This window comes from Chrysoperla carnea, chromosome 2 (assembly GCF_905475395.1).
Source record: "Chrysoperla carnea chromosome 2, inChrCarn1.1, whole genome shotgun sequence".
Taxonomy (NCBI): domain Eukaryota; kingdom Metazoa; phylum Arthropoda; class Insecta; order Neuroptera; family Chrysopidae; genus Chrysoperla; species Chrysoperla carnea.
In genome coordinates this window covers 24,992,156-25,017,435 of record NC_058338.1, presented here as the reverse complement: position 1 = coordinate 25,017,435, position 25,280 = coordinate 24,992,156, and the positions used below count along the sequence as shown (strand labels likewise).

Here is a 25,280-nt window from a genome sequence, read left to right as displayed (position 1 = left end):
CAGCAACACAAATATAGCATTGTCCGTATACTTAATGTCACAAAAAATGCTCTTGGGACGTTACTGCCTGTGCATACCCAGTGTTCGCAGTAAAAGGGTAGAGGAGGACACTCAATTTACAAACAAGGTGTCCAATTAAGGAAAGTTGGACAGCAATCCAAACGCCTTAATTTTTTATTCAAGCGGTGACTTCTGTGAATTTTCTTTCCCGATATGAGGGTGCATGCATTTTTACTAATTGACTTACGAAATAGACTTATGAATGACATAAAATAGATTGTGTTCTATGGTTTTTTTTGTTATACACCATTGAGACAAATGTTTATATCCTCTTCAACCTCCACCACAGTGCTATCTATCTATGATTTCTTGGAGCCGCGAATAGCGGTAATAGTAATAGTTCACACTCAAAAAATTTTCATGACCAAATTTCACTTGTCTAAATATTGCGGTTTATAGAATACAGTTCGCTGACAGGTCGGCAGACAGCGGAGTCTAAGTGAATAATAGGGTTCCCGTTAATTACCCTTCGGTTACGGAACCCTAAAAATGATTTTATATGACTTTAATACTTACCTTAATCACTTGTATTGTCTTTTTAATTACCGATAATACTATCTGCAGAAACTTTAATACGTTTTTAAGTCAATTATTTAAATAATTACAGTAATAGTACAGTAAAAGGTGTTACAAAAATTGGCTTACAAAGGAAAGTGAAAGAATCCGCTCGCATTTTGCTAAAACTTCATAGAATGTGTTTCTTAGGTGTCAAATATCCATCAATGTTCACTTAAAAAATTAGTAATTAGGCAAATGTTAAGTGTTTGTCAAATAATTGAAAACTATTATAAATGTATAACGTATACGTAATTCAAGTTGCCTATTTATTAATTTTGTTAGTCAACTTTAACATTAACCATTCCATTGAATTAACAATTTATTGTTTATTAACAAATAGAAACTGGCGCGAGCGGTTTCTTTCATTTTCCTTTATTTGTAACATCTTTAACTGTATATAAATATAATTATCAAAACTAAGTTAAGTATAAGCTGACAAATAATTGACATGTTTTATTTTTTCCATCAATTTTAATCGAGAAAATAAAACCGAAAAAACAGTCTAACTAAAGAAGTAGAATATTCAATAAAAACTATGTGAATTAATTTTATTCTACATCTACATACTGCCGTTTTCCAAGCTCATTTTATCAAATATCGGAAAGTGAGCTAAATTCGAACAAATATAAACATCGAACTCCTATGTTAAGATAGCATGTTTTGACGATGTTTGTTTATTACTATTTTCTATATAATTGTCAACAATCTTCCATAATTCAGCCATTTGTAAATATTCTGCTGCATCTCGAATTTCTCTTGCTTCACGTTTCGATGAGATATAGATGGGTTGTTGATATGCTGCTTTCAGTATTTGTGCTGTAATACTTGCACTATATGGCATATAAAAATTGCTTTGAGAAAATGGTCCGAAGAAATGTTCTTCAAATACTGGGCTAACTGCTGCTAATATAAACTTATGTGCTTTTATTGTATCATCATCCGCAATTATGTCACAATCTGAATATATCGCTGATTGCAACAAACTAAACATTCGATCTTTAATATTCGATCCTTTAATGTGTGGAGCCATAATCTATTTGAAAAAAATCTAACTATACTAAGTATCTTAAAAAGGGATGAGACCTGCGTTTAATAAACGTTATTGATGCAGATAATACCGTAGAAGTAAGTCATATAGTTACGGAGAGAATATATATAATTGGGAACCGATGTGCGGTAGTTTTAGAAATTTCTGTGTATATTGCCTATTAAGTTTGAAAATTTCTTTAGATATTTTAAGAAAACTTCTTATTTAGTGTTTTCCTTATTTGCTAAATAATTGCTAATGTAATTTTGGGATATTCTCTAACTCAAGTATTATTTGCTAAGTAGCTACAGTAGTACTAATTTTGGGGTTCCCTAATTTCAAGGTCTAGGACGAGGTGTAATATTCGGAAATCACTTTAGAACGGCTGGAAATTTGAGAGGCTATTGCAAGCTCGTTTTGTGCGACATACTTAAAAGTGATGAATAAACAAGCTTCGTAGAGGAAAAAGTTACTTGACGCACACTGGACAACAGTCTCTCAAATTTGAAAATAATTTAATATATTTACAAAAACTACAACTGTCTTAAAATTAAAAGACATTACCTTTTACTGAATATTGTCTGTAGTTGATTTATATATTGCAAACTATCGAGTATTATCAACAAATTTTTCCCAATTCCCTGAATTTTACCCCCAATAAATTATACGTTCTTTACAATTTTGACTTCATCGAAAACTTAAACATAAAAATCTTACCAATTTTTTTTCATAATACTGCAACTATGGTAATGCGAATATGACTTTTCAATATTTGAAAGAACTTCATTTTTGGCCAGAGACTATGTGATATTTAAGTTCGTTATAGGTGGTACTACTTCCTGTCACAATCTAGAGATACTCAAATAAGAACAAAGTCAATATTATTCCATTTTTTTATTTAGCTAACAGGTCCCTAACCCGAAAAATGGATCGGGACGACAATCTGATCTGCACGAAAATCGCATCATTTGTTCCAATGCTACCAAAAAACATTTCTAGCCTACTCCGATAATTTTCAGCAACATTTACTTTGAAATATAGCTTCTAAGCGCCATTTATGTAAATACAAAACTGAAAGTGTTTTTATCCCAAGTTTTTGAAGGTGACAACCACGCACGGATCTAGTAATTATAGTCAACCACGTTTACCAGGTGCCATGGTAGACTTCAGTCACGAATATCGTGTCTAAATATTACATTTCAGAATTTTTATTAATTGAAATTGATTAATGATTACGACATATTTAATCGTAACGTTAGAACATGAAACATACAAGTTTTTTTTTTAAACTTTTATGCATGAACGATTATTTAATTTCTACTGCATTCATCTTCAAATGGCGCCATAAATCTGTTTTTTAACTTTTCTAATTTATTAAAAATAATGCAGGCACTGATATTCAACGTAATATATACAGGATATTTCAACAATTAGCTAAGATAATTGTTTATTTTCACTTGTTTCTTAGATACCTTTATGAAATATATGCGTCAGTTTTGACTTACCCTGTAAAATGCAACATAATCTATTAATTGACTTTCGAGTTTCGCTATTGTGGCTTCCATTTACTATGAATTTTATATTAGGTTAATTATATATACACTCAAATTTTAAAATTTGTAACAAATTATTTATTGAAATATTTCAAACATAATAAAAATATACATTTTACATTATTTTAGATATTTTAAATATAATTTTCTTTTGTATTTATCATTTCATTTTAATATTTTACTTTGTCATGCATTTAATAAAAGAAAACTGTTTATGTGAAATATAAAAATTTCACACAAGAAACCCGTTCTAATTATAAACAAATTTTTTTTTGTGGTTTATCGTTACCCAACGTACTTAACTTGCGGACACGAAAACTAATGCATTGTCCGTATTTGCACATCATTTTTTTTCCTTTTTTGTACACCTTATTTAATTTCACTTGATTTTCAAATGCTTTTGATAATGTAGCACTTAAAAATTTGTCGAATAAAATATACGTTTATAAGTACTAGATAATTAGATTATCTTGATCAAGGAAAAAGATTTTGCTTTAAAAAAATGGTTGAAAGATCTTAATTTAATCAAGAAATGATCTGACAATATAAAACCTAATTAAAATTATAAAGCTATTCACAATTTACGATTATCACGATAACGATTGAAAGAAACTTGATATCGGTTTCAATTTTTTATTACTATTATTTTTACTAATATTCCCCCCACTCCTTTTAAGATTATTTTTTTTATTTGAATCTGGATTACTTGGTTTTAAATTTATTTTTACTATGTCATTAGTTCTATTTAATTCATTATGTAATTTCTTTGCAGCATGATAATCCAGATGCTCTAAAAATTTATCGATAGGAATGTTTTGCTTGCACTCGTCACATATTTCGCAATTTTGTTCCTCATCAATATTTTCCAAAGTTGTAGATTTAGAAAAAAAATTATCTATATTCATTAATGGCAGCGTCTTCTTATTTCCTTTAATCGGTGGTGTTTTATTTACTTTTATTTCTACTGGTTTAGCTCGTACGCAGTTATCTTCGGCTGCAATTTTTAAAGCCATATGATAATCTTTATGCGATTCAAATTCTTCTAAGGATATAAGTTTATTGCAGTCAGGACAAATTTTCAAATTTTCAGAGTCTTTTTCCGGTGTAATTTTTTCTTCTGTAGTTTCAGATGCATCTTCAATCATCATACTTATTTCTTGCGTTAAATCGTCAAGAAGACATGAGTCATAAATTTGCTTATTTTGTATTGCATTTGTAAAAAACGAAGACGTATTTTCTTCTTCCATTTCTTCGTTATTAGCAACTGTACAGCTTGTAGAAGCCTCAAACGATGCGGGAACAGCTTTTTCACTTTCTTTTTTAGGTCGATTTTGAAACAAATTTTGAATACTTTGGAATGGTTTTTCAAGGTTCGTATTGTTTGTTTCGATCCTTTCAATTGATGCTGTATTTTCATTTTTAGGTACTTTATTTTCATTTTCAAATGTTTTAGTAACAGTTGATGATATTTTATTTTCATTATTGGGTGATTTATTAAAAAATTGTTTAATACTTTGCGTATTCTCAGAAAATTTTCCAGCACTAATACCTAGAAATACAACTTTTTGTACATACTTATTATCCGCATTAACAGAGTTTGCTTTATTAATAATTTCCATGGCATCTGATGCTATCTTGATCGGATCGTATGATACAAGCGAACGAGTTTTTGTACTCGCAACAGGTTTTTTTTTATCTGCCTTAAGCGTATACTGTACTATCATGTTTGATGCACGCCTGTTATATTCTAACATGTCTTGATTTAAACGTTCCGATACTTCTTGAGCTAGTTGATCAATCCAATGTTCAACATCTTTGGGTGTAAGTAATGAACTCGCACCAGGGAAACGTTTACAACATCCAATTGATTTTGGGCATAAACGGACAGTGACAGGTTCCATATCGACTCCTCTTGCAATATTATACAGCCACGTTCTAAAAAATATAATTTTAGAAATAATAAATTGCCTTTAAGTTAAGCAGGTTGGTTACATAAAATCTCAAATGAAATATTACGGATATAGTGCTGTAAATCTTTGTAATATGTTCTTAGGTTACTTTCAAGATGAAGATTTATACTTTGGCAACGACGCCGCAGGAGATAGAGATTTTTTTAACTTCAAAGAATTTTTGCTTCAATATACTAATTAAGGACCCGTATCAAAGAATATTTATATTTAAGTCATTAAAGACAACTTTTCAATTTATCGTACTTACGGAATACAAGTCTTTTACCTACCCAAGTTTCGTATCATATTTCTCTTGTAAAGCTTTTTCACTAAACTTTTCTAATTCTGACATGTACGTAATATTTAAATCTTCTGATAAACTTTCACCAAATTTACCACCAAGACTTTTAATTTTTTTTATTGGTAATTCTTTATACAAAACTGGTACATTAACATGCGGCAAAACTGTTTGTTTATTTGGTTTATGAAAGCCGCAAGTAAGTTTTGCTAATATTTTATTGTGTGCAATACCTGCCGAACATCGATAGCCTAAAAAATATAATATATTGAGTTATTTAAAAGCAATATATGCAAATAAGTAATAAATATTTAATCAATAAAATATGATTACAGATACAGAATTTTTTTTTAAGGTAGTACGTCCGATACAGTCAAGTCTAATAAAACATGTTCATATACACGTACATTATATGTGATAACTGTAATCAATAGTAGTGTTACTGTAATTAATACTGAGACATTGAATTTTGTAAAACATATGTAGAAAAGTTTTTAAGTTTTGGTGCAAATGTACGAATTTTGGTCAATACAATACATTCAACCCATGCACAAAGTTTCAAGATTGTTAGCGAATATCTTTTTTATTAGGCGGAAAAACATTTTAACTAGCAATTCTCAATAGTGCGCTTATTTTTAACAGTTACTCAGAAAAACTGGTTTACGGATGTACTACCTTAAATACAATACTTTAATTATTTCAATAATTTTGTTGTTGTATATTTAATTACAACTAAATAATTATCAATAGTGCATTTAATTCCAATTTAATAATGCGATATTGAATTTTTATTTCATTGCATATCTCGAAATAACAATATCACAAAATTAATTAATTTCTAATCTAATCAAAATAACTTACAATTTCTAGAAGCAGTTTTATATTTAATATAATGTATAATCAAGATTTTTTTGACAACTGATAAAATTTTTACAAAAACTTGAGAAAATTAGTTTTGTTTTTTTTATTAAACTGTGCAGAATTTTACTAAGAATTTTCAACATGAAAATTCAATTTTTCGCGCGAAAATTATATTTAAAAGTTATTACAATAGGGAATATTCATGAAATTTAAATTTAGTTCAAATATTTTTCTTCCGTAACTTTAATGACTGAACATTTCAACTAAGCCATTATTTTAGTAATTAATATCTTTTTAATTACTTAAAATTAATTAATAAAAGTACAAATTCAGTGAGAGCATTTAAAAATTTCTAAAACGGAAATTCAAATTTTTATACGGACGTGACATCAAAGTACGCGCTTGTCAAATTTGTTGACATACTGTATGATATTAATTACTTACATTTTATATGCTATTTCATTAAATTATACTATTCTATAGCTTTTTATTAGAAAACTTAATAATAACGAGTGTAAATTCTGTGTTGTAAATTCATTTTTTTAAAGTGTAAGTTATACATTGGACTGTCAAAAATTGACAGATCAAATACTTACACAGAGTCATCAACAGAGAGCGCCAAAAAACTACGTTTAAATATCTCAAGATTATAATGTATTTTAAATATTTTTTACACTTAAATACAGCATTTTTAAGCAGTATTTATATTTTTCACCTTGTTATAACGGTGTAAACAATGAATTAAGACTATAAAAAAAATACATGAATATTCCCTATTCTCTGTCCATTGCAGAAGTACTGTGAATAGAGTAGCTGAGTAATTTTAAATATCTTATTATATATAACTAGTAAAAATTGATTTATCGTGCAAGTTTGTCAAGAAACGTGCAGTCAATGAAAATTATTTATTAACTATTTTTAAATTTAAAAACAAAATGTTTTATACCTGTTTCACTGTAAACTGCAGCGCGTATTTGTTCAACAATATACGCTCCAACAACTAATTTTAAATTTGCCTCATTATCAGTAATATTATTATATACATCATATAAAAAATCCTTTTTATCTGAACCATAAATATAAGTTGACGGAATATCATCAACCGTAAGTTCATTTTGAAATTCTTGAATACGTTTATTGACACTTTCCGTTATATCTAAATAGGCTTCATCAATTGAAGCCCTTTGTAAAATATCTGAATACTTTTCAAGAACAGCAGCAACTTCTTTTCCAGCTTCTCGATATCTGAAAAATAAAGCTGTTAATTGTAGGTAACTGATCTAAATAAGGTTGTGATATGTTTTTATGTAAACTACTTTTTACTCTTATATTTCATAATGTCAAACCACAAGCTGAAAAGTGCAAGTAAAATGTGGAACATTTTACTTGTATTTTTGTTTTATTCCGTTGAGTTCTAAAATAATTCATCATCAAAAGGATCCCCTATAAAACTAAAGAAAAATACAAACAAAATTGAATAAAAATAGAGTCAGATGATCCATAAAATGTACCATGAAGTATATAAAATATATACCAATCATAAATGAATATCTTTATAATAAATATTCACTCCTGAAAAGTAAATTATCCTGTGCATATTTTCCTGTTTGTCAGTTAATTTCTAAATTTAAAATAAGCAACCATAATTGCAAATAAATAAAATTAACTAATGTTGAACTGTTGAACAAAGAATAAATAATTTAATGATGAAAATAGTACATTCGTTTTACCTAGAAATATCTGCTTTCCCTCTGACACATGGAACACTACATAATACAATATCAGGACATTTTTTTTGAGCTTCATCTCCACGCATACCCCGAGTAACACCTTTCGCTCGAGCTGGATAATTGACAGCGATAATCCTGTTTAATTCCAAACAAACATAAAACTTTGTATGAAATAAAGAAAATAGCTTTCTAATTCAAAACTTTTGCCATATCTTTGACTTAAATCTAATAATTTAAGAGTGCAAAGATATGCTTAAAACTTTTTTATTCAATAAGTTTAGATGAAATCAAATACAATAGTTTTGAATTTTACGTTTAAAATAAGAAGTATCTTAATAATACTATCTAATTACCCTCCACCTCTCCAAGGATTATATTGCACAACAGCAATTGGCTTTCCTTTAATACTAGGGTTCAATTTTTCTTCTACTTGACAATAAAAACAATCCATGTCCACCAAAATTACAACTCTTTCCAAATGAGCCATATTTATAAGTTAAAATAAGATAATTCATAAATACGTTTATTTGTTTCATAAATATGTTAACCAATTTTTCATTTATAAAATTTCCATTTTCCATACATTGATTTGATTTGTTCTTCGTAAAAAGTTTTCCCACCTGTTTCAAGTTTGTCATAAACAACTTTATGACATTTATAAGACATGTGAAATAGTACAAATATTGGCGGGAATAGTTTTTTGATTGAGGACTGTATTTGCAGATGGCGTTCATTCATTGAATTGCAATGAGCATTTAGGAGCTCCGGGAGCATATATTATTTTACGGTCGTGAGTTTGTTTTTTTAAAAACTTTTCAATGAATTATAAAATGATAAATAAATTGTTTTGTGGTGTATAATTATATTTTCTTCAATTAAAAATGTCAATTGCAATCTCACTTGTTCAATTTCTTCTCAATAGAATAGAATTAGAAAATTAAGCAAAAAAATTGATAACACTAGACTAAAATATACTTTTGTATTTTGATGAAGATATAGCCTCATTACGCTTGACGCTGGGTTTGAGCGTCAAATTGTCTTTTGAGTTATGTCCAACGTCAAGCGTCAGCATCAATTTGTAAAAATGAGCGTCAAAAACTTTATTAATATCGAAAGTCAATTTCTCGTAATATACATACTAAAAGTAATTTTCTAACTCCATTTTGAATAAATTACATGGTAATAATAAATAAACCACTATATCCATTATGGCTGGTGAATATGATTACCAATGGTGGTTATTTCTATTCGATAGTTTAATATAAACTTATTTAGCCAGTACTGGCAAAACTCATCCAAAGAGCATAGGATAGAGGAGAAGCAGCCCATATGAGCTAATGTAAAATCGTAGTATACGAGTTTCAGCGCCTCTACCGAGTCAGGCTTTCAAACTTAATAGTTAATAGTCACCTCCGCAAAGTAGTTAAACTTAATAGCCATACCCGCAAAGGCCGACAAACTTAATAGTTGATCGCCTCAGACTCCAGATGTCACTTATAATTATACTTCTGCTTCTTGTCTATCCTATAGTCTTTGGGCGGGAATAGTTTTTTGATTGAGGACTGTATTTGCAGATGGCGTTCATTCATTGAATTGCAATGAGCATTTAGGAGCTCCGGGAGCATATATTATTTTACGGTCGTGAGTTTGTCCTATAGTCTTTGAACTCATCTACGTTTAGCTTTTTAAGATTTGACGTTGCTAAGTTTTTTTCCAGATGGCAACACGGCCTAAACTAACCACGTGACATAATTTGACGTTCAAACATCAGCATGAAAATATACATTGTAGCGTATATTTTTCCTGTTCTAAAGTAATTATCTTTTTGTTATAAAGTAAATACGGGCAGAATTGTGTGAGAGAGGCAGAGCTATCGCAAGGCCAGTTGATGCTACAGACCTACGGAAAAGAGACAAGTTTTGGCCTATTTCTTGAGAATATTGCTAAGCCCATCCTTTCTATCCATGTCCGGATCAACATCGTTTGGTCACCACATTTAAAAATGGCGGCCAAGTAACAAAATTTAAATTTACTTACTTGGCCTCCATATCCCATTAAAGACGCAAAGATGCAACAATTGAGTTGTTGAACAAAAAATTAGTTTTTTCAAAGATGTAACAGATTAAGGAAAATAAAATAAATCGCTCACTTTTTTCTTAAACCTGGTGGATTGTGTTTCTTAGTTGTCAAATATAAATTATAAACTATGTGCTTGTTGTCTAAAAGTTTTTATTTGCTAAATTAAATGAAACAGTTCATATAAAAGTTTACCAAAAAAAAAATAATAATAAGAAGTCAACTTGTATTACGTATACGTTATACATGTATAATAGTTTTTCGATTATTTGACATATACGTAATGCAAGTTGCGTATTCATTACTTTTTTAAGTCAAATTTTACAAAGACCGTTTTATTTAATTAACAATTTATTGTTTATTAACAAATATAAATATTTGCGCAACTAGCTCTTGGTTTATGAATGATATTTGACACATTCCACCAAAAGTTAGCGGTTTATTTCTTTTTCTTTATTTTCCTTAGTTAGCTGATTTTTGCAACATTCGAATTTCAAAATTTGGTATTAGATATATGATAGAAAATTGAAATAAAATATGAAAATTGATTATAATTTTTTGCTCAACAATCCAATTGTAGAACAGCATTAAATATTCAATTAAAAATAGAATAGCATGATTCTATTTTCTAGACGTAATAATGTAACTACTTATTTATTTACATTCACGGATGATTCTGTAAAAGAAAAGTCATGCATATTGGGATTGGGGGAAGGAAAATAAATCAATATTTCGTTTGTGGGTATCAATTTTAATTCATAATTAATGCAACAAATAGCATTGACATTATTATTACCACTATATATAATATAATATATATCATATAATATATATATATATATCACGTACATAGTCATGGTTAGGTTTTCCATTCAATTATAAATAGGTATTGTGATTCAATTAGGACTCCATCAGTTCATTAATCAAGTTATTTAAATATTTATTATATCAAATCATTATTTTATATTATTTTTTTTATTTGCATACAATTATTTTTATATGCACACAATCTTTATAACTATGAACTTTTTATTTTTTTATTAATAAGTAATTTTAATAATTATTACATTTATTTATAATTAAAAACTGTCTAATCTAATCATATAGGATCTTTTATTTCAAGTAAATTTTTGTCAAGTTTAAGTTGTTGTTTTTTTAAAGAAATTTTCAATTAATAATATTTTTATTTTAATTAATATAATTTTCCACCGTTGTCTAATCTTGATTGTAAAGTTTTCAGTAACAATTTTGTATATTGGATTCGGTTTGTACTGAATGCATGCCAATTTCAAGACCGAAGGTCTTTGAAGCGTATGATGACTATATATGTCGAAAAGTAAATCAACAAAATGCTGACATTGATTTTGTAAGTGTTAGCGAACTATTGAACTTTCCACAATGGCTTAAAATGTTTAAAATTCAAAGCTATCGGTTAATAGATTTGGTAGTTAAATCCCTTTGTGACTACTTTGTGTACGTGGATACGAGCATGTACGGGCGATCCCCGTACTAGTGACTTGCTAGCCCATACGGCTAAGAAAAAACAAACGTTTAGAAAAATATCAAGCATTCTGGTCATTTGTTGTTGTAAATTTATAATCTTGCTCGTTTTTTGTTACTTTTTGCCCGTAATACTAGTTAGGTCTGGCCACGAGCCTGCTCCCTAATACGCTCTAAGATACAAATTATGTTTGCAATGATCATAGAAAAGAAGAATCTCTTTTTTAAGTCAACACTCACAGAATAATAAAAGTATGTCTCCAAAAAATAAAAAAATAAAAGTATGTTAGGGATATGTAATTTAATAAACAAAAAAATTGTAACAGTGGAGTTGTAATTAAATAAAAACCGTTTTAATTCATAAAAAATTATTTTGCATAATGTAAGTACGAAGTTCTCTGTTTTTTGTGTGTTATTATTATTATGATTCTCTTCTACCTTAATACGATGTAAAAATATAAATGAGGTATGCATATTAAGTAGATATTGTTACTAAATTAACTTCATTATAAATTTAAAACTTTCGATGTTTTCTTTTTTTTTTTAAGTTTATTTTTGTACTTTTTAACTCGTATTTCGTTTTCAAGTAAGTATATAGTTTGTGATATTCGTAATAATATATGTAAATTGTATTAAAAGTATTTGTAGATATACTTTGAATATCACTTATTTATCCAATAAAAATTTAAGAACTTACATCATTGCAAAACAGATAATTTTTGGAACCATGTATACTTCGATTTTATAAAGGATGAGATCTAACCGTCTTGTATAGTATCCACTTTTTCTTGAACAAATTATTGTACAAGAAATCTATAGTACTACCTACTAGTATAAAAACTCAAATTATGGTAATAATAGGGTATTATCGTTAGTCAAAAATAAATCATGAAATTTGAAAAAAGTTAAAATTTATGTAAAAATATTCTGATTTCGAGTCATAAAAGCACATTTTTCTTTTAAAATATTAAAATTAAAAATCGTAATTTTTAAACTGTATATCACGAGACCTAAAACGCGGGTAAGCCCTGCTGTGATGTCATAGCGGTATGAGTCATAGACCAGTGTAGAGATTAGTTCAGTGTAGACAGCTGGGTATAATATATACATAGATAATAAGTATTTATATTTATTATAATCAGATGTCTATGAACATATCTGTCAAACTTATTTGTGTTATTTCATATAATGATACCAATATATAGACAGTTTAAAAAAGGTTTAAAATTTAATTTAAGTTTTTGGCAAGAAAGCGTGTGTATTTTTCCGAAACAAATTTTTGGTGGCTTTTTATTAGCAAAATCAACATTTTGAAGTACTTTTTCAAAAATAGTTGAATACCCTATTACCTATGAGTTGAATTGCCCCAAAAAATAATAAAATTTATTTATTTTAACTCAATTTAGTAATCAATTTGTGAGTTTTTGCAGTCTGAAATTAATGTACTTAGCTAAAATTACCAAAAATTGAACATTTTGTTAGAACTCATATTCTAGTATACCTACATTTAAGTAGTAAGAAATTGTCGGTTTTAAACCAACATCAATGAATTCTATAGAGGTCTCTGCTTCTATTGCCGATTCAAAAGTATGAAGTTGGTGAAATTAATTTTGTTCTAAGACATCGTAAAATGTTTTGTATTACTTGTAAAATGACAAACAACAGACACGAAAAACAGTACTTGATTCAAGATTGTAAATTTATCGTTTGATAAGATGAAAAAACGACGAATCAGTAATTATCACAGAGCATATAAGTATAAATATACCTTTTGTAATTCGTCTACAATAAATATCAACTGAATTACTAAACTTTTTTTAAAAATACATTTTTACTTTTAACTTATTGAACACAAAATGGTTCTACAATTTTTAAACATATTACAGAGTGATTCTTAAATCACTAAGCATTGTATTCTTCAACAAATTACATTTTACAATACGAGTTAGAAATCTTTAATTACCATAATTAATTTGCAGAACAGAGAGGGGGTTAAAGTTCTGAATTTTAAGCTATTGTTTTTAAGTATAATTCTTGATATATTCTTTTATAAAAAAAGCTTACTGACAAGAACTTTGAACTTCACTGAACTTCAAAGTGCATTTTCTAATAGTGAAATTTAATTGATTCGAACTTTGCTAAATATGAGTATTTTAAAGCAGAATTAGAAGAACGAACCAGTTAAATTGAAGTTTTTCCGAGAGACAAAAGATTATTGAATTCCTGACTGAATACTAAACATTAAAAGTACTTTTTAACAAAAAATTGTCGATTATTCTGAAAAGATAACTAATATAGAACATGAAATCTGTAGAAGGTGAAGTGATTTTTGAATCACTGTGTACTTTTAGAAAATAATCTAATTGTTTTCCTTCTTAAAAATTTTCAAATAGATGCCATTAAACAGTCTTGTTATAAATTTGTTTTATAAGATGTATGCACATAATTGTATGTATGTCTTCAATTATCAACGATAAGACACTTGACTAAACTACAATTTTGAATTCTAATAATGCCCATTTAAGTACCTACTACAATAATTTTTCAAAAATAATACTTCATAAATAAAAACATATTATATTTTAGGAATACGTGTTTTTTGTCGATTAATTATTCCAAATTAATAATGAGTAAAACTGAGTTTATGGACGGACAAATTGTGATTTTACAAATTTAAAAAAATTATCGAACATACATATCTAAACATTTGGTAATAGTTTTCGATGTATTTTCGAAAAAAAATTTTATTTTAATAGATTTAAAAATATTGACAGTTTTTTTTTACTAAATTTTAACATCTTAAATATTTTTGAACAAGCAGTTAAGATGTTGACGATGTAACTGCCAGTCTTTAACAATATTGTATACAGTCTTTTTCGTATAAAAATTTAAAAAGGACAAATAAATTTAAGAAATTATTGTAATATAAATTGAAATTATTTTCTAGCATATAAGACTAGAATTGCTAGAACAATGTTTCCCAAATTTCATTCAACGAACGGTTACCGTTCATATAAAAACTGGGTCTACTAGAAAAAATACCTATATAAATTTTTTTGATTTCCAGTTTCATATTTTTTTAATAAATATTAATATCACATTATTTAATATTTTGGGAAACTATGGGCTAGAAATGAACAAAAATTTATAGCAATTATATTAATTTAAAAAAAAAAAACTAGATAATTTTTAAAAATTAAAGAAAAAAATCGCTTGAATAATTTTATTTCGTCGATTATACAATATATTATATTTTTTGTATTTTTTTATGAATTAGAGTTTGAAAAGATATTGTGTATTTTCTGTTCAGAAATACTAATAAAAATGGATCATCTGGTCTTAAATTGTAGTAAGACAGCGTAAACACAGATCCAAATGAAAAGAAAATGTCTAAAAGATCTTTATTGTTGACTGTAATTACTCGTCATAAATAGGTAATTCATTTTTTTTTATGTTGACTGTATTTTTGAACGGAAAATTTTTGTAGACATATTTTATTTATAAAACACTAATATTCTTTTAAAAAAATACTTTTCTTTGTTTAACAATTATTATATCGATATTGTATTCATCTTTTTCTGAAAAAAGTGTTAGCACGTTAATAGAAAATATCACTTTCAAACTCTAATAATTATTTTTTTGATAACAAATGTAAATTTTTTATTTTAATTATTTATTTTTTAAATACTTAAAACACTTCATTAATGAACTGACTTGTATTTATAATTTTTTTTATTTTTATTTTGGAAGTGGAGGTTTCATTTAAATGTATGTAAGGAAATTTCATATATTAGGTTCATCACACTAAATTTCACACGAAACATAAATACAATTTTACATGAATTTATTTTGGAAACATTGACTGTAGAAACGTATATAAAATTAACGAACTTAGCTTAAATACACAGCTAAAAGCTTCAATGGAAAAGTTTTTGTAAAATGAATTTGTATTGTTTAGTTATGTATTTTGGTTTTAAAATAATTTTGTTGTTCTGATACAATAAAAGCGTGGAAAAATGCACAGATATCAGAAATTCTATTTACCAGGATGCAAATCTCAAAGTAAATTGAATCAAAATTGTTGTCAAACCTGCAGTGCCACATGGTTACATACTCGGACCCTATTTAGTATAGTTTAGCGTAGGGACACTTTAAGCTTACTCATATTGTCACATATGATTTTGTCATTGGCAATTATGCCTTTTCACTATATGTAACTAAGATCTCGGCAAATGTATATTTTTTAACTTCTCATTTTTAAAACTTTGCTTTTGCTATCAATTTTAGTAAGCTCGTTAAGGGGTTTAAAGCTACCGGTTTATTGTAACTGTTAATAATATCTATTACTTAATTTTACAACTACATAAAGTTCTGTTGTGTATGTATTTACTAAAAGGTTTTTCTTTGAGTTTGAGGTCCATTTACTTTATATAAGCAACTATAAAATGTATGCGTAGATTAATTTAATATACAGAGAATTAATATATTTAATTTATATAATTTCTAGAGTCAATGATGTAAATGTAAATTAATTACAATTTATTTTTTAATAAATAAAACAAATTTTTTACGTTAAAATGTCGATATATTAAATTTATTTGATTGTTTTATTGGGGTTTTTTTATTTCTTGTAATTATACAATTCTTGATATATTTTATAATAAATATAATTAAATTACAATTAATTTATTTTGTTTTTTCTTTTTTGAAATGGTGCAAAATATTTATGGGAAAATAGTCTTGAATAATAATGGTTTATATTTATGTGATTTTTTTCGTAATAAAATTATGTATCAGCATAATTATTGTTTATATAAGTTTTTAGACCAAAGCGAAATTACAAATTTTGATACGTTTGATGGTGAAACTGAAATAACGTTTAATATTTTTAAAGTTATATGTGGAAACTATCTTTGATGTGACTATATTCACAAAAAATCAATCTATACAACAGACATAATATCAATAGTGGTCTCGTCAACTGATTTATCACCAAAAAACTCGCCATTTCTTATATATCTTTTTAAAGCTTGGTTGGCTCACATATTCACGAAATAATTACTAAACGTTATTTCTGTCTCATTTTATAGCCTTTTGTATTTGAAAAATTTAAAAACAATTTTGTACCCAATAAATACTGAGAGATAATAACAGTTAATCAGCAATATCACGAAATATAGTACAATGTCGATTTGTGCTAGAGATCGACCCTAGATTGAGGTATTTGTAATCATAAATTATAATTACAAATGATCTGAATTTTCTTCGCATTTCAAAAAGTGTTTAGGGTTCCAGTGACTACTCTACAAAGCTATAAACAATAGGTCCTATTATCAGCGTTTGTGTGTTATTTCAGAATGGCTAAAGATTTCACAAGTCTTGTCTTCAAAGCTCCGAAACAAGCTTCCCTCAAAGCGGCTTTGCTTTGACTCTAACATAGTGTCCAAAAAGGTAACGCCTGTCTCAAGTTTGAACAGGTTCCAGAAAGGGTAGAATCAGCTTTAATTAAAAGATATTCCTAATAAATATAGTTAATGCGAGATCGTCCGCATTGGTAGTGGAGATTTAGCTCGTGTGAGCAAATTTCCCGCTATCCTGAAACCAGATTCCTGATGAGACATAACCTGCATATTTACCATCGAGGGCTTGTTACCTCTCCCTCCAACCATTGCAATCTCACACCGGCTATAGTTTTTTGGAATATCTTGGCTCTACTCTTTCTAGAATTACTTCAAACTTGAGACAGACACTACTGTTTAGCACTTCATTGGAACCCAATTCCCTTGCTTTGAGAAAATGGAATAGGCTTACGATTGAGGAAGCGGTGCTGGCTAACACCAATGAAATTTTCAGCTTTTCTGAAATGTTTCACTATTCTACTACTATGTTTGGTAGCAAACCCAAAATAATTGAATAGATCATGTCATAAAAAAACAAAATGAGCCAGGAGTTCAACTCGACTTATTTTGTACATATTTGCACATGGCATCAAAGCGATTACCATGTTGCTTTGACGTTTGGAATGGATATAGTATCTTTGCTATGATTTGCTATCTAAGCAATATGGCGGTTGTTTGGCCAAAATTGCCATTAGCTAGTTTAGTTCACTTACCGTACGCACCGACTAATCTTGTTTTTTTACACCATGTACTTAATCAGAAAGGAATTTTGTAGTGGATTTTTTTTCACTCAGTAAAAAATGGTCAGTCAAGCATGACCCCAGTTTATTGATTTAAAAAAAATTCATCGTATATTTAATTAAAAATATACTTTAACGATATTATAAAACTGAACCTGATAATTAAAATTCATGATAAGAAATTAACGATGTATATTACCTCCCTTCAAAATATATTATTTTTAAAAAATAAACAAGATTCTCTTACACGAATCAAATTTCATTATAATTGTTCGTTGACACAAAAAACAAAATTGATTAGATAAAAAAAAAAAACAGAATCAAATTTAATTTTCATAAATATTTTTAATATAAATATTTTTTTTCCTACACACTACAATCACAAGAGAATAAATACATTCTTAGGTATTTCGATTATACATTTCGTTACAAAAATTTTCTTTTAGGCCAATATGAAACCTCGACTTGTGTTTGTTTATTTTTTTTAGTCATGTAGTATATATTATTTTAGTGCTGAAAATTAAAAATTGTTCACATTGACAACCCAACCTGCTAAGGTTTTTTTTTTTGTTCCTTTTTTTCCGAGTTTTTTTAAAATAATTTTTTTTATTAATATTATTTATTATCTTACACAACACGTACTACTAAGGTAAAACTGTACAGGATAGTTGATTTAATTTTTTTTCTTCTTGTCTCTAAATGTAATTTCATACCTTAATTTCATTATATAAAATATTATTATTTAATGGGATTTAAATAAAAAAATTATTTATGTATATATTTAATTCGTTTTTTTTGCTGTCTTGTATACAAAACGAAAAACAAATTGAATATTTAAACCTATGTTTAAATATTTACAAAAATAAAACATTAGGCTTTTTATTTCACAATCAGATGTAATTGCTTTGAACGTAAGATCATAATCTCGGTTTAATAGAGTAATTTTTTTTTCTTTATTTTTTTAGTAGTCAATTAGCTGGTATATTTAATTTAAAGACCACCACTGATTTTGAATAAAATTTTTGTCACTGATTTTTATTTTTTATAAAAATATATGTAAATTTTATCTTTTAACAATTTATATTTTTTTTCTTAAAAAATAGTTGATTTACTAATTTTTTTTCAAAATACTATTAAAAGAAAATTAATTCTGATGGTTTAATAAATGAATGCGAACGAGATCTAATACAGAATTTTTCTGGGTCGATATTTTTTATAACATGTAATTTCGTACATCACAGCTTATTATCCAAAAATTTAGGTTATATGTCGGAATCCTAAAGTATTAAAACATTTGCAAAATTACATATTTAGGTCAATAGTTAGCCACAAGGTGGCAGGTTTTTGTTACATTTTATTGTAAAATCTGCAACAATGGTGATAAAAACTTTAATTTGAACTAAGTAATTCAATTTATAATAAGTTGTAATTTTTGTTTGGAATGTACGACTAATTGCAATGTCTAAGTTTTTATTTCTTCTTTTTTAGAAAGCTTTTGTAAGAGGATACTCTTTGTCACTAGAATTTATTTAATTATTACTAGTTATCCGAACCATAAACTTGATTTGAGTATTTCTCGTTGAAAAAAATAATCGGTAAGGTGCTAAATTTTTCACCAATGCTGAGAGCATTTTTTGTTTTATATTAGATCTTGATTTTCTTTATATTAAATCTTCATTCAACAGAAAATATAGATAATGATGACATATCACAGGTATGCAATTATTTTAATCACATTTATTTTTTAAAGAGATATCCTGTTCAAGGATAATAAACTTTTCAAACTTCATAATTTATACGATAGTAATTTTACTGACATTTTTTTTAATCAATTTAAAATGTTTTTGTAATCTAATAATCTAATTTTAAAAACTTTGCAAGTCTGCATATATTAAATACTGAAGAATAATTTGTAATAAGCCTGTATTTAAAATTGTTTTTTTACCTTATCCCTTAGAAGTCGCCCCATTAACTCAGTTGGTTAAGGCGTAACCAATTCCGTCCGCGATATGCTTAGGGTAGCGGGTTCGATTCCCGCCGTTGCCACAAAATTAATTTAATTAATAGTTGTGATGGGCTGATGTAGTGCATGGTATATGTATAAAGGAGGTGGGAAAACACATATTTGGTATCAGAATGGGCTCTATAGCCTAAGTGTGTCCTTCGTGGATAGCTATTATAACCTAACCTAACCACGGACAAACATTACGTTTCTTATCTTCAATAATGAAGATAAGATTTCTCTGCATTATGGCGCATTGGCAAAGAAACAGGCAAAACTTTTATAAGCATGCAAAAAATTGATTATTTGCAAATAAAAAAAATGCAATATTGGCTTATTATAAGTTTATTCAACAAATAGGAAAAAAACATAAGGAAGTAACGCACATAAATTATTCATACAGTATTTAAATTTGCTATTTATTTTCGTTTCATTGAATAAAAAAAAAATTGTACGTTCTTTTTTATAAACTTGAAAAAACAATCAAAGAAAATTCTTTAAATTGAACTAAATCAGATTAAATAATTTTCGTTTTACTTATTTTGTTTAAAAAATTTCTTTCCTCTTTTTAGGCTTCAATATATAAATATATCTGTTTTTTTTAATACACTATTTACTATAAGTAGTATATTAAAGTAATTTTTAAAAACGGTATCCATTATATAAAGATACTTTACGATTATTAAATACATATTATCATTACTCTATTTAACATAGGTAATATGATCTTAATTCAAAGCTTCTTTTTATGGTAGGAGGGGGAGGAGGAGTGGGGGGGGGGTAGAGGAAAATAGGGAATTATAATATAATAACAACAGAGATAGACAAAAATCGAATAGAGAGAGACAAAGAGAGAGCTTATATAATTTACAATTTAAATAATCAAAGATAAATATTTAAATACAAGTATAATACACAAAAAAAAAAAAGAAAATTATGAGAAAATTCAGTCAAAATAATATTATAATTATTATGAATTATTAATTAATAAATATTTAATTATTAATTTAATTTCTATTTAGTGCCTTTTTTTTTCGAATGTAAAAAATATTTTTCATTATAAGAGAGAAGATATTAATATAATATAAAGGTTAAAATGGAATAGATAAACAGAATGACAACATAACCTATTTTAATAATATATATGTTGTTTTATGCTTATATGTGAAGTAAAAGTGGGATTATATGAAAAGGGTTGTCTTCTCTCATGTAATATAGCCATAATAATTCATTGAAATAACCATTTTCTTCAAATTTATGAAGACCAGTATTAATTAACTTGATCCTTTTATTAATTTCTTCTCTCTTAAATTTTCTACAATATATTACTATATTTATATATATTTTTAATTAATATCAAAATGTGTTTTTTTTATTTTTTTATTTATAGACTTACGAATAATTTTTAATTATATACAAAATGCAATTACTTATTACTTGTCGTGTTTTGAAATAGACTTTTTTTATATAGTGAAATTTATGGCACTTATTCAGTCAAATAAATACTAAATTTGTTAAATTAATAGGAAATTTCATTCTTCAAATATTTTTGTGTAATTTAAAACAGAATAATGTTGCATGTAGGATGTAGAGCATCATCATAGAGCCTAGTCAGTAGTCAGAGACATTTTAGAAGAGTGACATCAAATTATCATTTTCCATTAGGATAATATATGTATTTACTTGTAAAGAAAATAAAGAAAAGGTAAAAATCAGTTGTGGCATACAACTTATTCTTACCCTCTTTAAACATGAATAATATTTTCCACCAAACTTATTATTTAACAGTAAAGTAAAATAAAATGCTGTATTTCTAGCACCTTCATGGCTAGCCTTCGTAATAATAAGCTATATCCCTCGATGACGCTCTAGATTATAATATAATCAATGAATTATGCCCAAGATTGTATGTAACAAGGACGTAAAACTAGATTGGAGAGGGCAGTACGAAAAAAGGCGCCTATCTGGGAGATAGGCGCCCTCTCGTCTAGCCCTCTCAGTCGTTGCTCTCTTGTACTGCGGACTGTCTTTATCCGGCTGTCATTTGTTTTCAATTTTTTGTCTTTTTCAATCAATTGAAAGTGATTGAAAACATGTTTTCAAAGCCTGATACGCACTGCAAAGTACGCAACGCTTATAGTTCCACATAGGAAGTATGATGTCCTTATTATATACGTTCTTGATTGTGACATTAGATATGACAAACTTTCAAAAAAAATCTATGGTTACACAGAGCTGTGGAGTAAAACAATCAGAAACACAAAATATCTGTGTTTCATGAACATGAATCATAGTCCATGTAAAGGCTCCATCGACTATTAAAATTTTCACTCATAAAAATACACTTCTTGGAAATAAATTTACTTCAAAATACATGTTTAAATAAACGGCAATTGGTTTTTAAACTTTTCTACTTTAATTCTACTAAGAATTTGTCAATAAATAAAAAAAGTGAAGAACAAATTCCATCTTCGCTAGCGAAAGATACCGTAATTGGTTAAAATTTTCGTAAGTGTCAAGAGTAAAATGCTGATTATTTATATAAAAAAACGAAAAATTACATTGTGTTCAAATGCTAACTTAATTTTAATAGTTTAAAAGTATCCCAAACTTTTCTTTAGCTGAAAAAAGTAAAGTTAGTGATCTGTTATGAGCTACTTTAAATGATATTTAATATTCGAAGAAAGATGCCTGTCAATTTTTCCAAATTAGTCAGTCACAAGTAAAAACAAAAAATTGAAAAGGCGTTGATTTTTTATTGCATTTATTATATACTTCGTAAGTCTATAAATTGTAATATAATTTAAAAAGTGATGATCAATTGTCTCATTAACTAATTGATTCAAAGTTAAGCCTTTTAACTTATTTTTATTGTCTGTTTAAAGACAAACATTTCAGTATATTTTTTTTTATTGTTCTTCCGTTTTATTTATTTTATTTTATTCAGTTTCATTCATTAATTCCTCTTTTAACATTATTTATTAACATTTTTTTTATTTTATGTTTGTAAAGAATATACCATGATTTTTTTTTGTTTTTTTTTTTAGTACGGTACAGCTGATGGGGTAATTTTTATAATTGTGTTTTATTTAGTCAAAAAAAAGAAATGTATACATTTTTAATGGGCGAGTGTACACACATATACAATTTTAAAAATAAATTATTTTTTATGTGTTTTCTCTGATGATAAACGTAAAAACGTATTAATAATTGTAATTACTGAATATTTAATAAAACGGTTTGAATCTCTTTCACTTTTTTTTTGTTTTGTTTTATTATATACATGGAGTCACATTATCATTATTCGCGTTCGTTTTTCCTTTTTACATCATGGTCCAAGGGTAAAAAAATATATACTTGGTTTCTTTTTTTAAATATAATTAGTATGTGATATCACTTCAAAAAGTTTTAGTTCTAGAGCTAGCCGTAATATTTACCAACCGGTTCAGAATTCTTGAAAATTTTAGGAGATGTTCTTAAGGTCGTGCAAAACAACTATTTTCTTTACAAAAATTTGCATAGCCACAGAAATCTCCTTTAATATTTTTATTTTTTCGTGATAATTTCAAAGTTACAGGCAGTTAGAAAAGAATTTTTTAAAAGAGAAACGAAAACGCCAGACAAAAAGTGTTCGTAAAAGATCGTGTAACGTCATAATGTTAATTAATAACTGTATACAGTGTGTACTATTCAATTATGTATTACGTCACAACGATGTTTTCCGAACCTTTTTCTGTCGGGCGTTTTCGTTTCTCTTTTGAAAAGTTCTTTTAAAACTGTCTGAAACTTTAAAATTATCATGAATTATTTTCAAATAAGAATACAATGAAATAAAAATACAAAAAAATTTTGCTCAAAAGTTAAAAATAAATATTAAGTTTATCGCGCAATTAAAATTTTTTCCAGACCCTGAAAGAGAAGCACGACTATGCAAATTTTCGAACAGGAAAAAGTTGTTAGGTACAATCTTCACAACTGCCTGTTAAATTTTCCAGCCATTTTGAAACTAGTGTCAAATATTATGCCTGGCCCTAGATTTATTTATAATATATTCTTTTTTCTTTTGAAAATTTTTAACAATTTGTTTAAACAATTTTAAAAGTACAGTAGAATCACTAAATATATATTTTTTTATATTAATTTTATAAAACATATTGGAATAAATTATATAATTAAATACTAAGTGGTTGAAAAGTTGCTTGTTTGTATGGAATTCGTTTTTCTATTGCATGCATGTTGAGTTAAAAATTCATAATAAATTTTCTTTGTATAAAAAACACGATTACAACTTTCCTTGTTGATTTAATCAATTACTCTTCGGAAATAGCATGATTTTAAAAAGTACAACGAAATTATATAGAATTATAGGTTATGTTATTACATGCTTCTAGTATTTTAAAAGGTCGTTGTTCAATTTAAAGTGAATTCACGCTAGCGATTTTATTTTGATTCTCGTCGGTAGCTGTTTTCAAAAGAGATGTGTCTTAGAACAGTTAATTAGATCCGCTACGTTTTTTTCAGATCAGGTTAATTAAAAATGGTAATTTTCTGAAATATTAGAATTAATAGAGTCAAGAGTCTAGACTTTAGAGTAATATAAAAACTAAATACACATCTTTAGCAATGCTTGCTTTGCGATTCTAGCAAGAGAAGTAAAAAGTATGCTCAATTTACACAAAAGTAAAACGCTTTAAATAGACTCTAGTATGTCGATTAAAGAAGCCGGAATTTAAGGTTTAGTTGACTTCTATTCTTAAGAAAAATCAAATTTCAAAACCCCAATAATTCATCAAATATATTAATAAAATGTAAAATAGTACAAGTGAACAAATTCGATGTAATCGATAGTAAGGAATGTACAATGGTTTATTGTTTCTGAAATGGAATGACAGATATTGCAACTTTTCAACAAACAGTTTATTGCACTAATAAAATGGAATGTACAATAGAATCATATCGAACAAACAACTCTACTGTAAGTTTAAAGATTATTTTTTTAACATTATATAGATCGTAGGTTGGTAACAAATCAGGTAGCCTTATTTTCTTGCCTCGAAGAAGGTTGAAAAGTATTCTGACAATAGTGAGGATGAATTCGCTAATGAATAATAACATACCAAGAATTCGGTTTCCGTTTTTCGAGTTTGCTAGCTCTGTCTTGTTCACTGAAAGATTTCTCCGATAGAATTCTAGCATTAGAAAAAGAAAACGAAAATTTTTGCGAATGTAAGATTTGGTTATTTATTCGCAAATTTCCCCTCATTTTAATTAACACTGAAATACTTTCGAGTTTCTCCCGAAAGTGAAGTAAGAAAATGACGCACTCAAATTTGTTACCATGTAACGGTCTATTAAAGAAGATGGAGGTCCCAGCTATATTCTTTTCTCAATTTCTCATTATTAATAATAAAAATTTTAGATTTGAAAATACACAAAATTGACAATTATTATTTTTCAACAATGTTATAATTAAGTATTATTCAAATAAATACACAAAATTGGAATGGATTTATGTTTGTTCTAATTT

The 25,280-nt window shown here is 27.1% G+C and overlaps 2 protein-coding genes across 2 annotated transcripts; both read right to left on the bottom strand.

Moving 5' to 3' along the window:
- Positions 1-1,186: 1,186 nt before the first annotated feature.
- LOC123291598 (BTB/POZ and MATH domain-containing protein 3-like) lies at positions 1,187-2,332 on the bottom strand. Its single transcript, XM_044871938.1, has 2 exons — positions 2,210-2,332; positions 1,187-1,651 (listed from the first exon to the last, which is right to left on the bottom strand). Exon 2 carries the CDS (start codon positions 1,646-1,648, stop codon positions 1,259-1,261), a length of 390 nt encoding a protein of 129 aa, XP_044727873.1. The 5' UTR covers positions 1,649-1,651; positions 2,210-2,332; the 3' UTR covers positions 1,187-1,258.
- A 1,085-nt stretch (positions 2,333-3,417) lies between these two features.
- LOC123291597 (DNApol-eta) lies at positions 3,418-8,660 on the bottom strand. Its single transcript, XM_044871937.1, has 5 exons — positions 8,390-8,660; positions 8,037-8,171; positions 7,253-7,551; positions 5,438-5,696; positions 3,418-5,133 (listed from the first exon to the last, which is right to left on the bottom strand). Exons 1-5 carry the CDS (start codon positions 8,521-8,523, stop codon positions 3,789-3,791), a joined length of 2,172 nt encoding a protein of 723 aa, XP_044727872.1. The 5' UTR covers positions 8,524-8,660; the 3' UTR covers positions 3,418-3,788.
- Positions 8,661-25,280: the final 16,620 nt, after the last annotated feature.

Excerpts from the sequence above, each read along its gene's own strand:
- LOC123291598 (XM_044871938.1), bottom strand. The coding sequence starts at position 1,648 with ATGGCTCCACACATTAAAGGATCGAATATTAAAGATCGAATGTTTAGT.
- LOC123291597 (XM_044871937.1), bottom strand. The coding sequence starts at position 8,523 with ATGGCTCATTTGGAAAGAGTTGTAATTTTGGTGGACATGGATTGTTTT. Across the intron at positions 8,172-8,389 it reads AATCCTTGGAGAGGTGGAGG|GATTATCGCTGTCAATTATC; the intron begins GTAATTAGATAG and ends GGAATTAAACAG. Across the intron at positions 5,697-7,252 it reads TGCAGTTTACAGTGAAACAG|GCTATCGATGTTCGGCAGGT; the intron begins GTATAAAACATT and ends TATATTTTTTAG.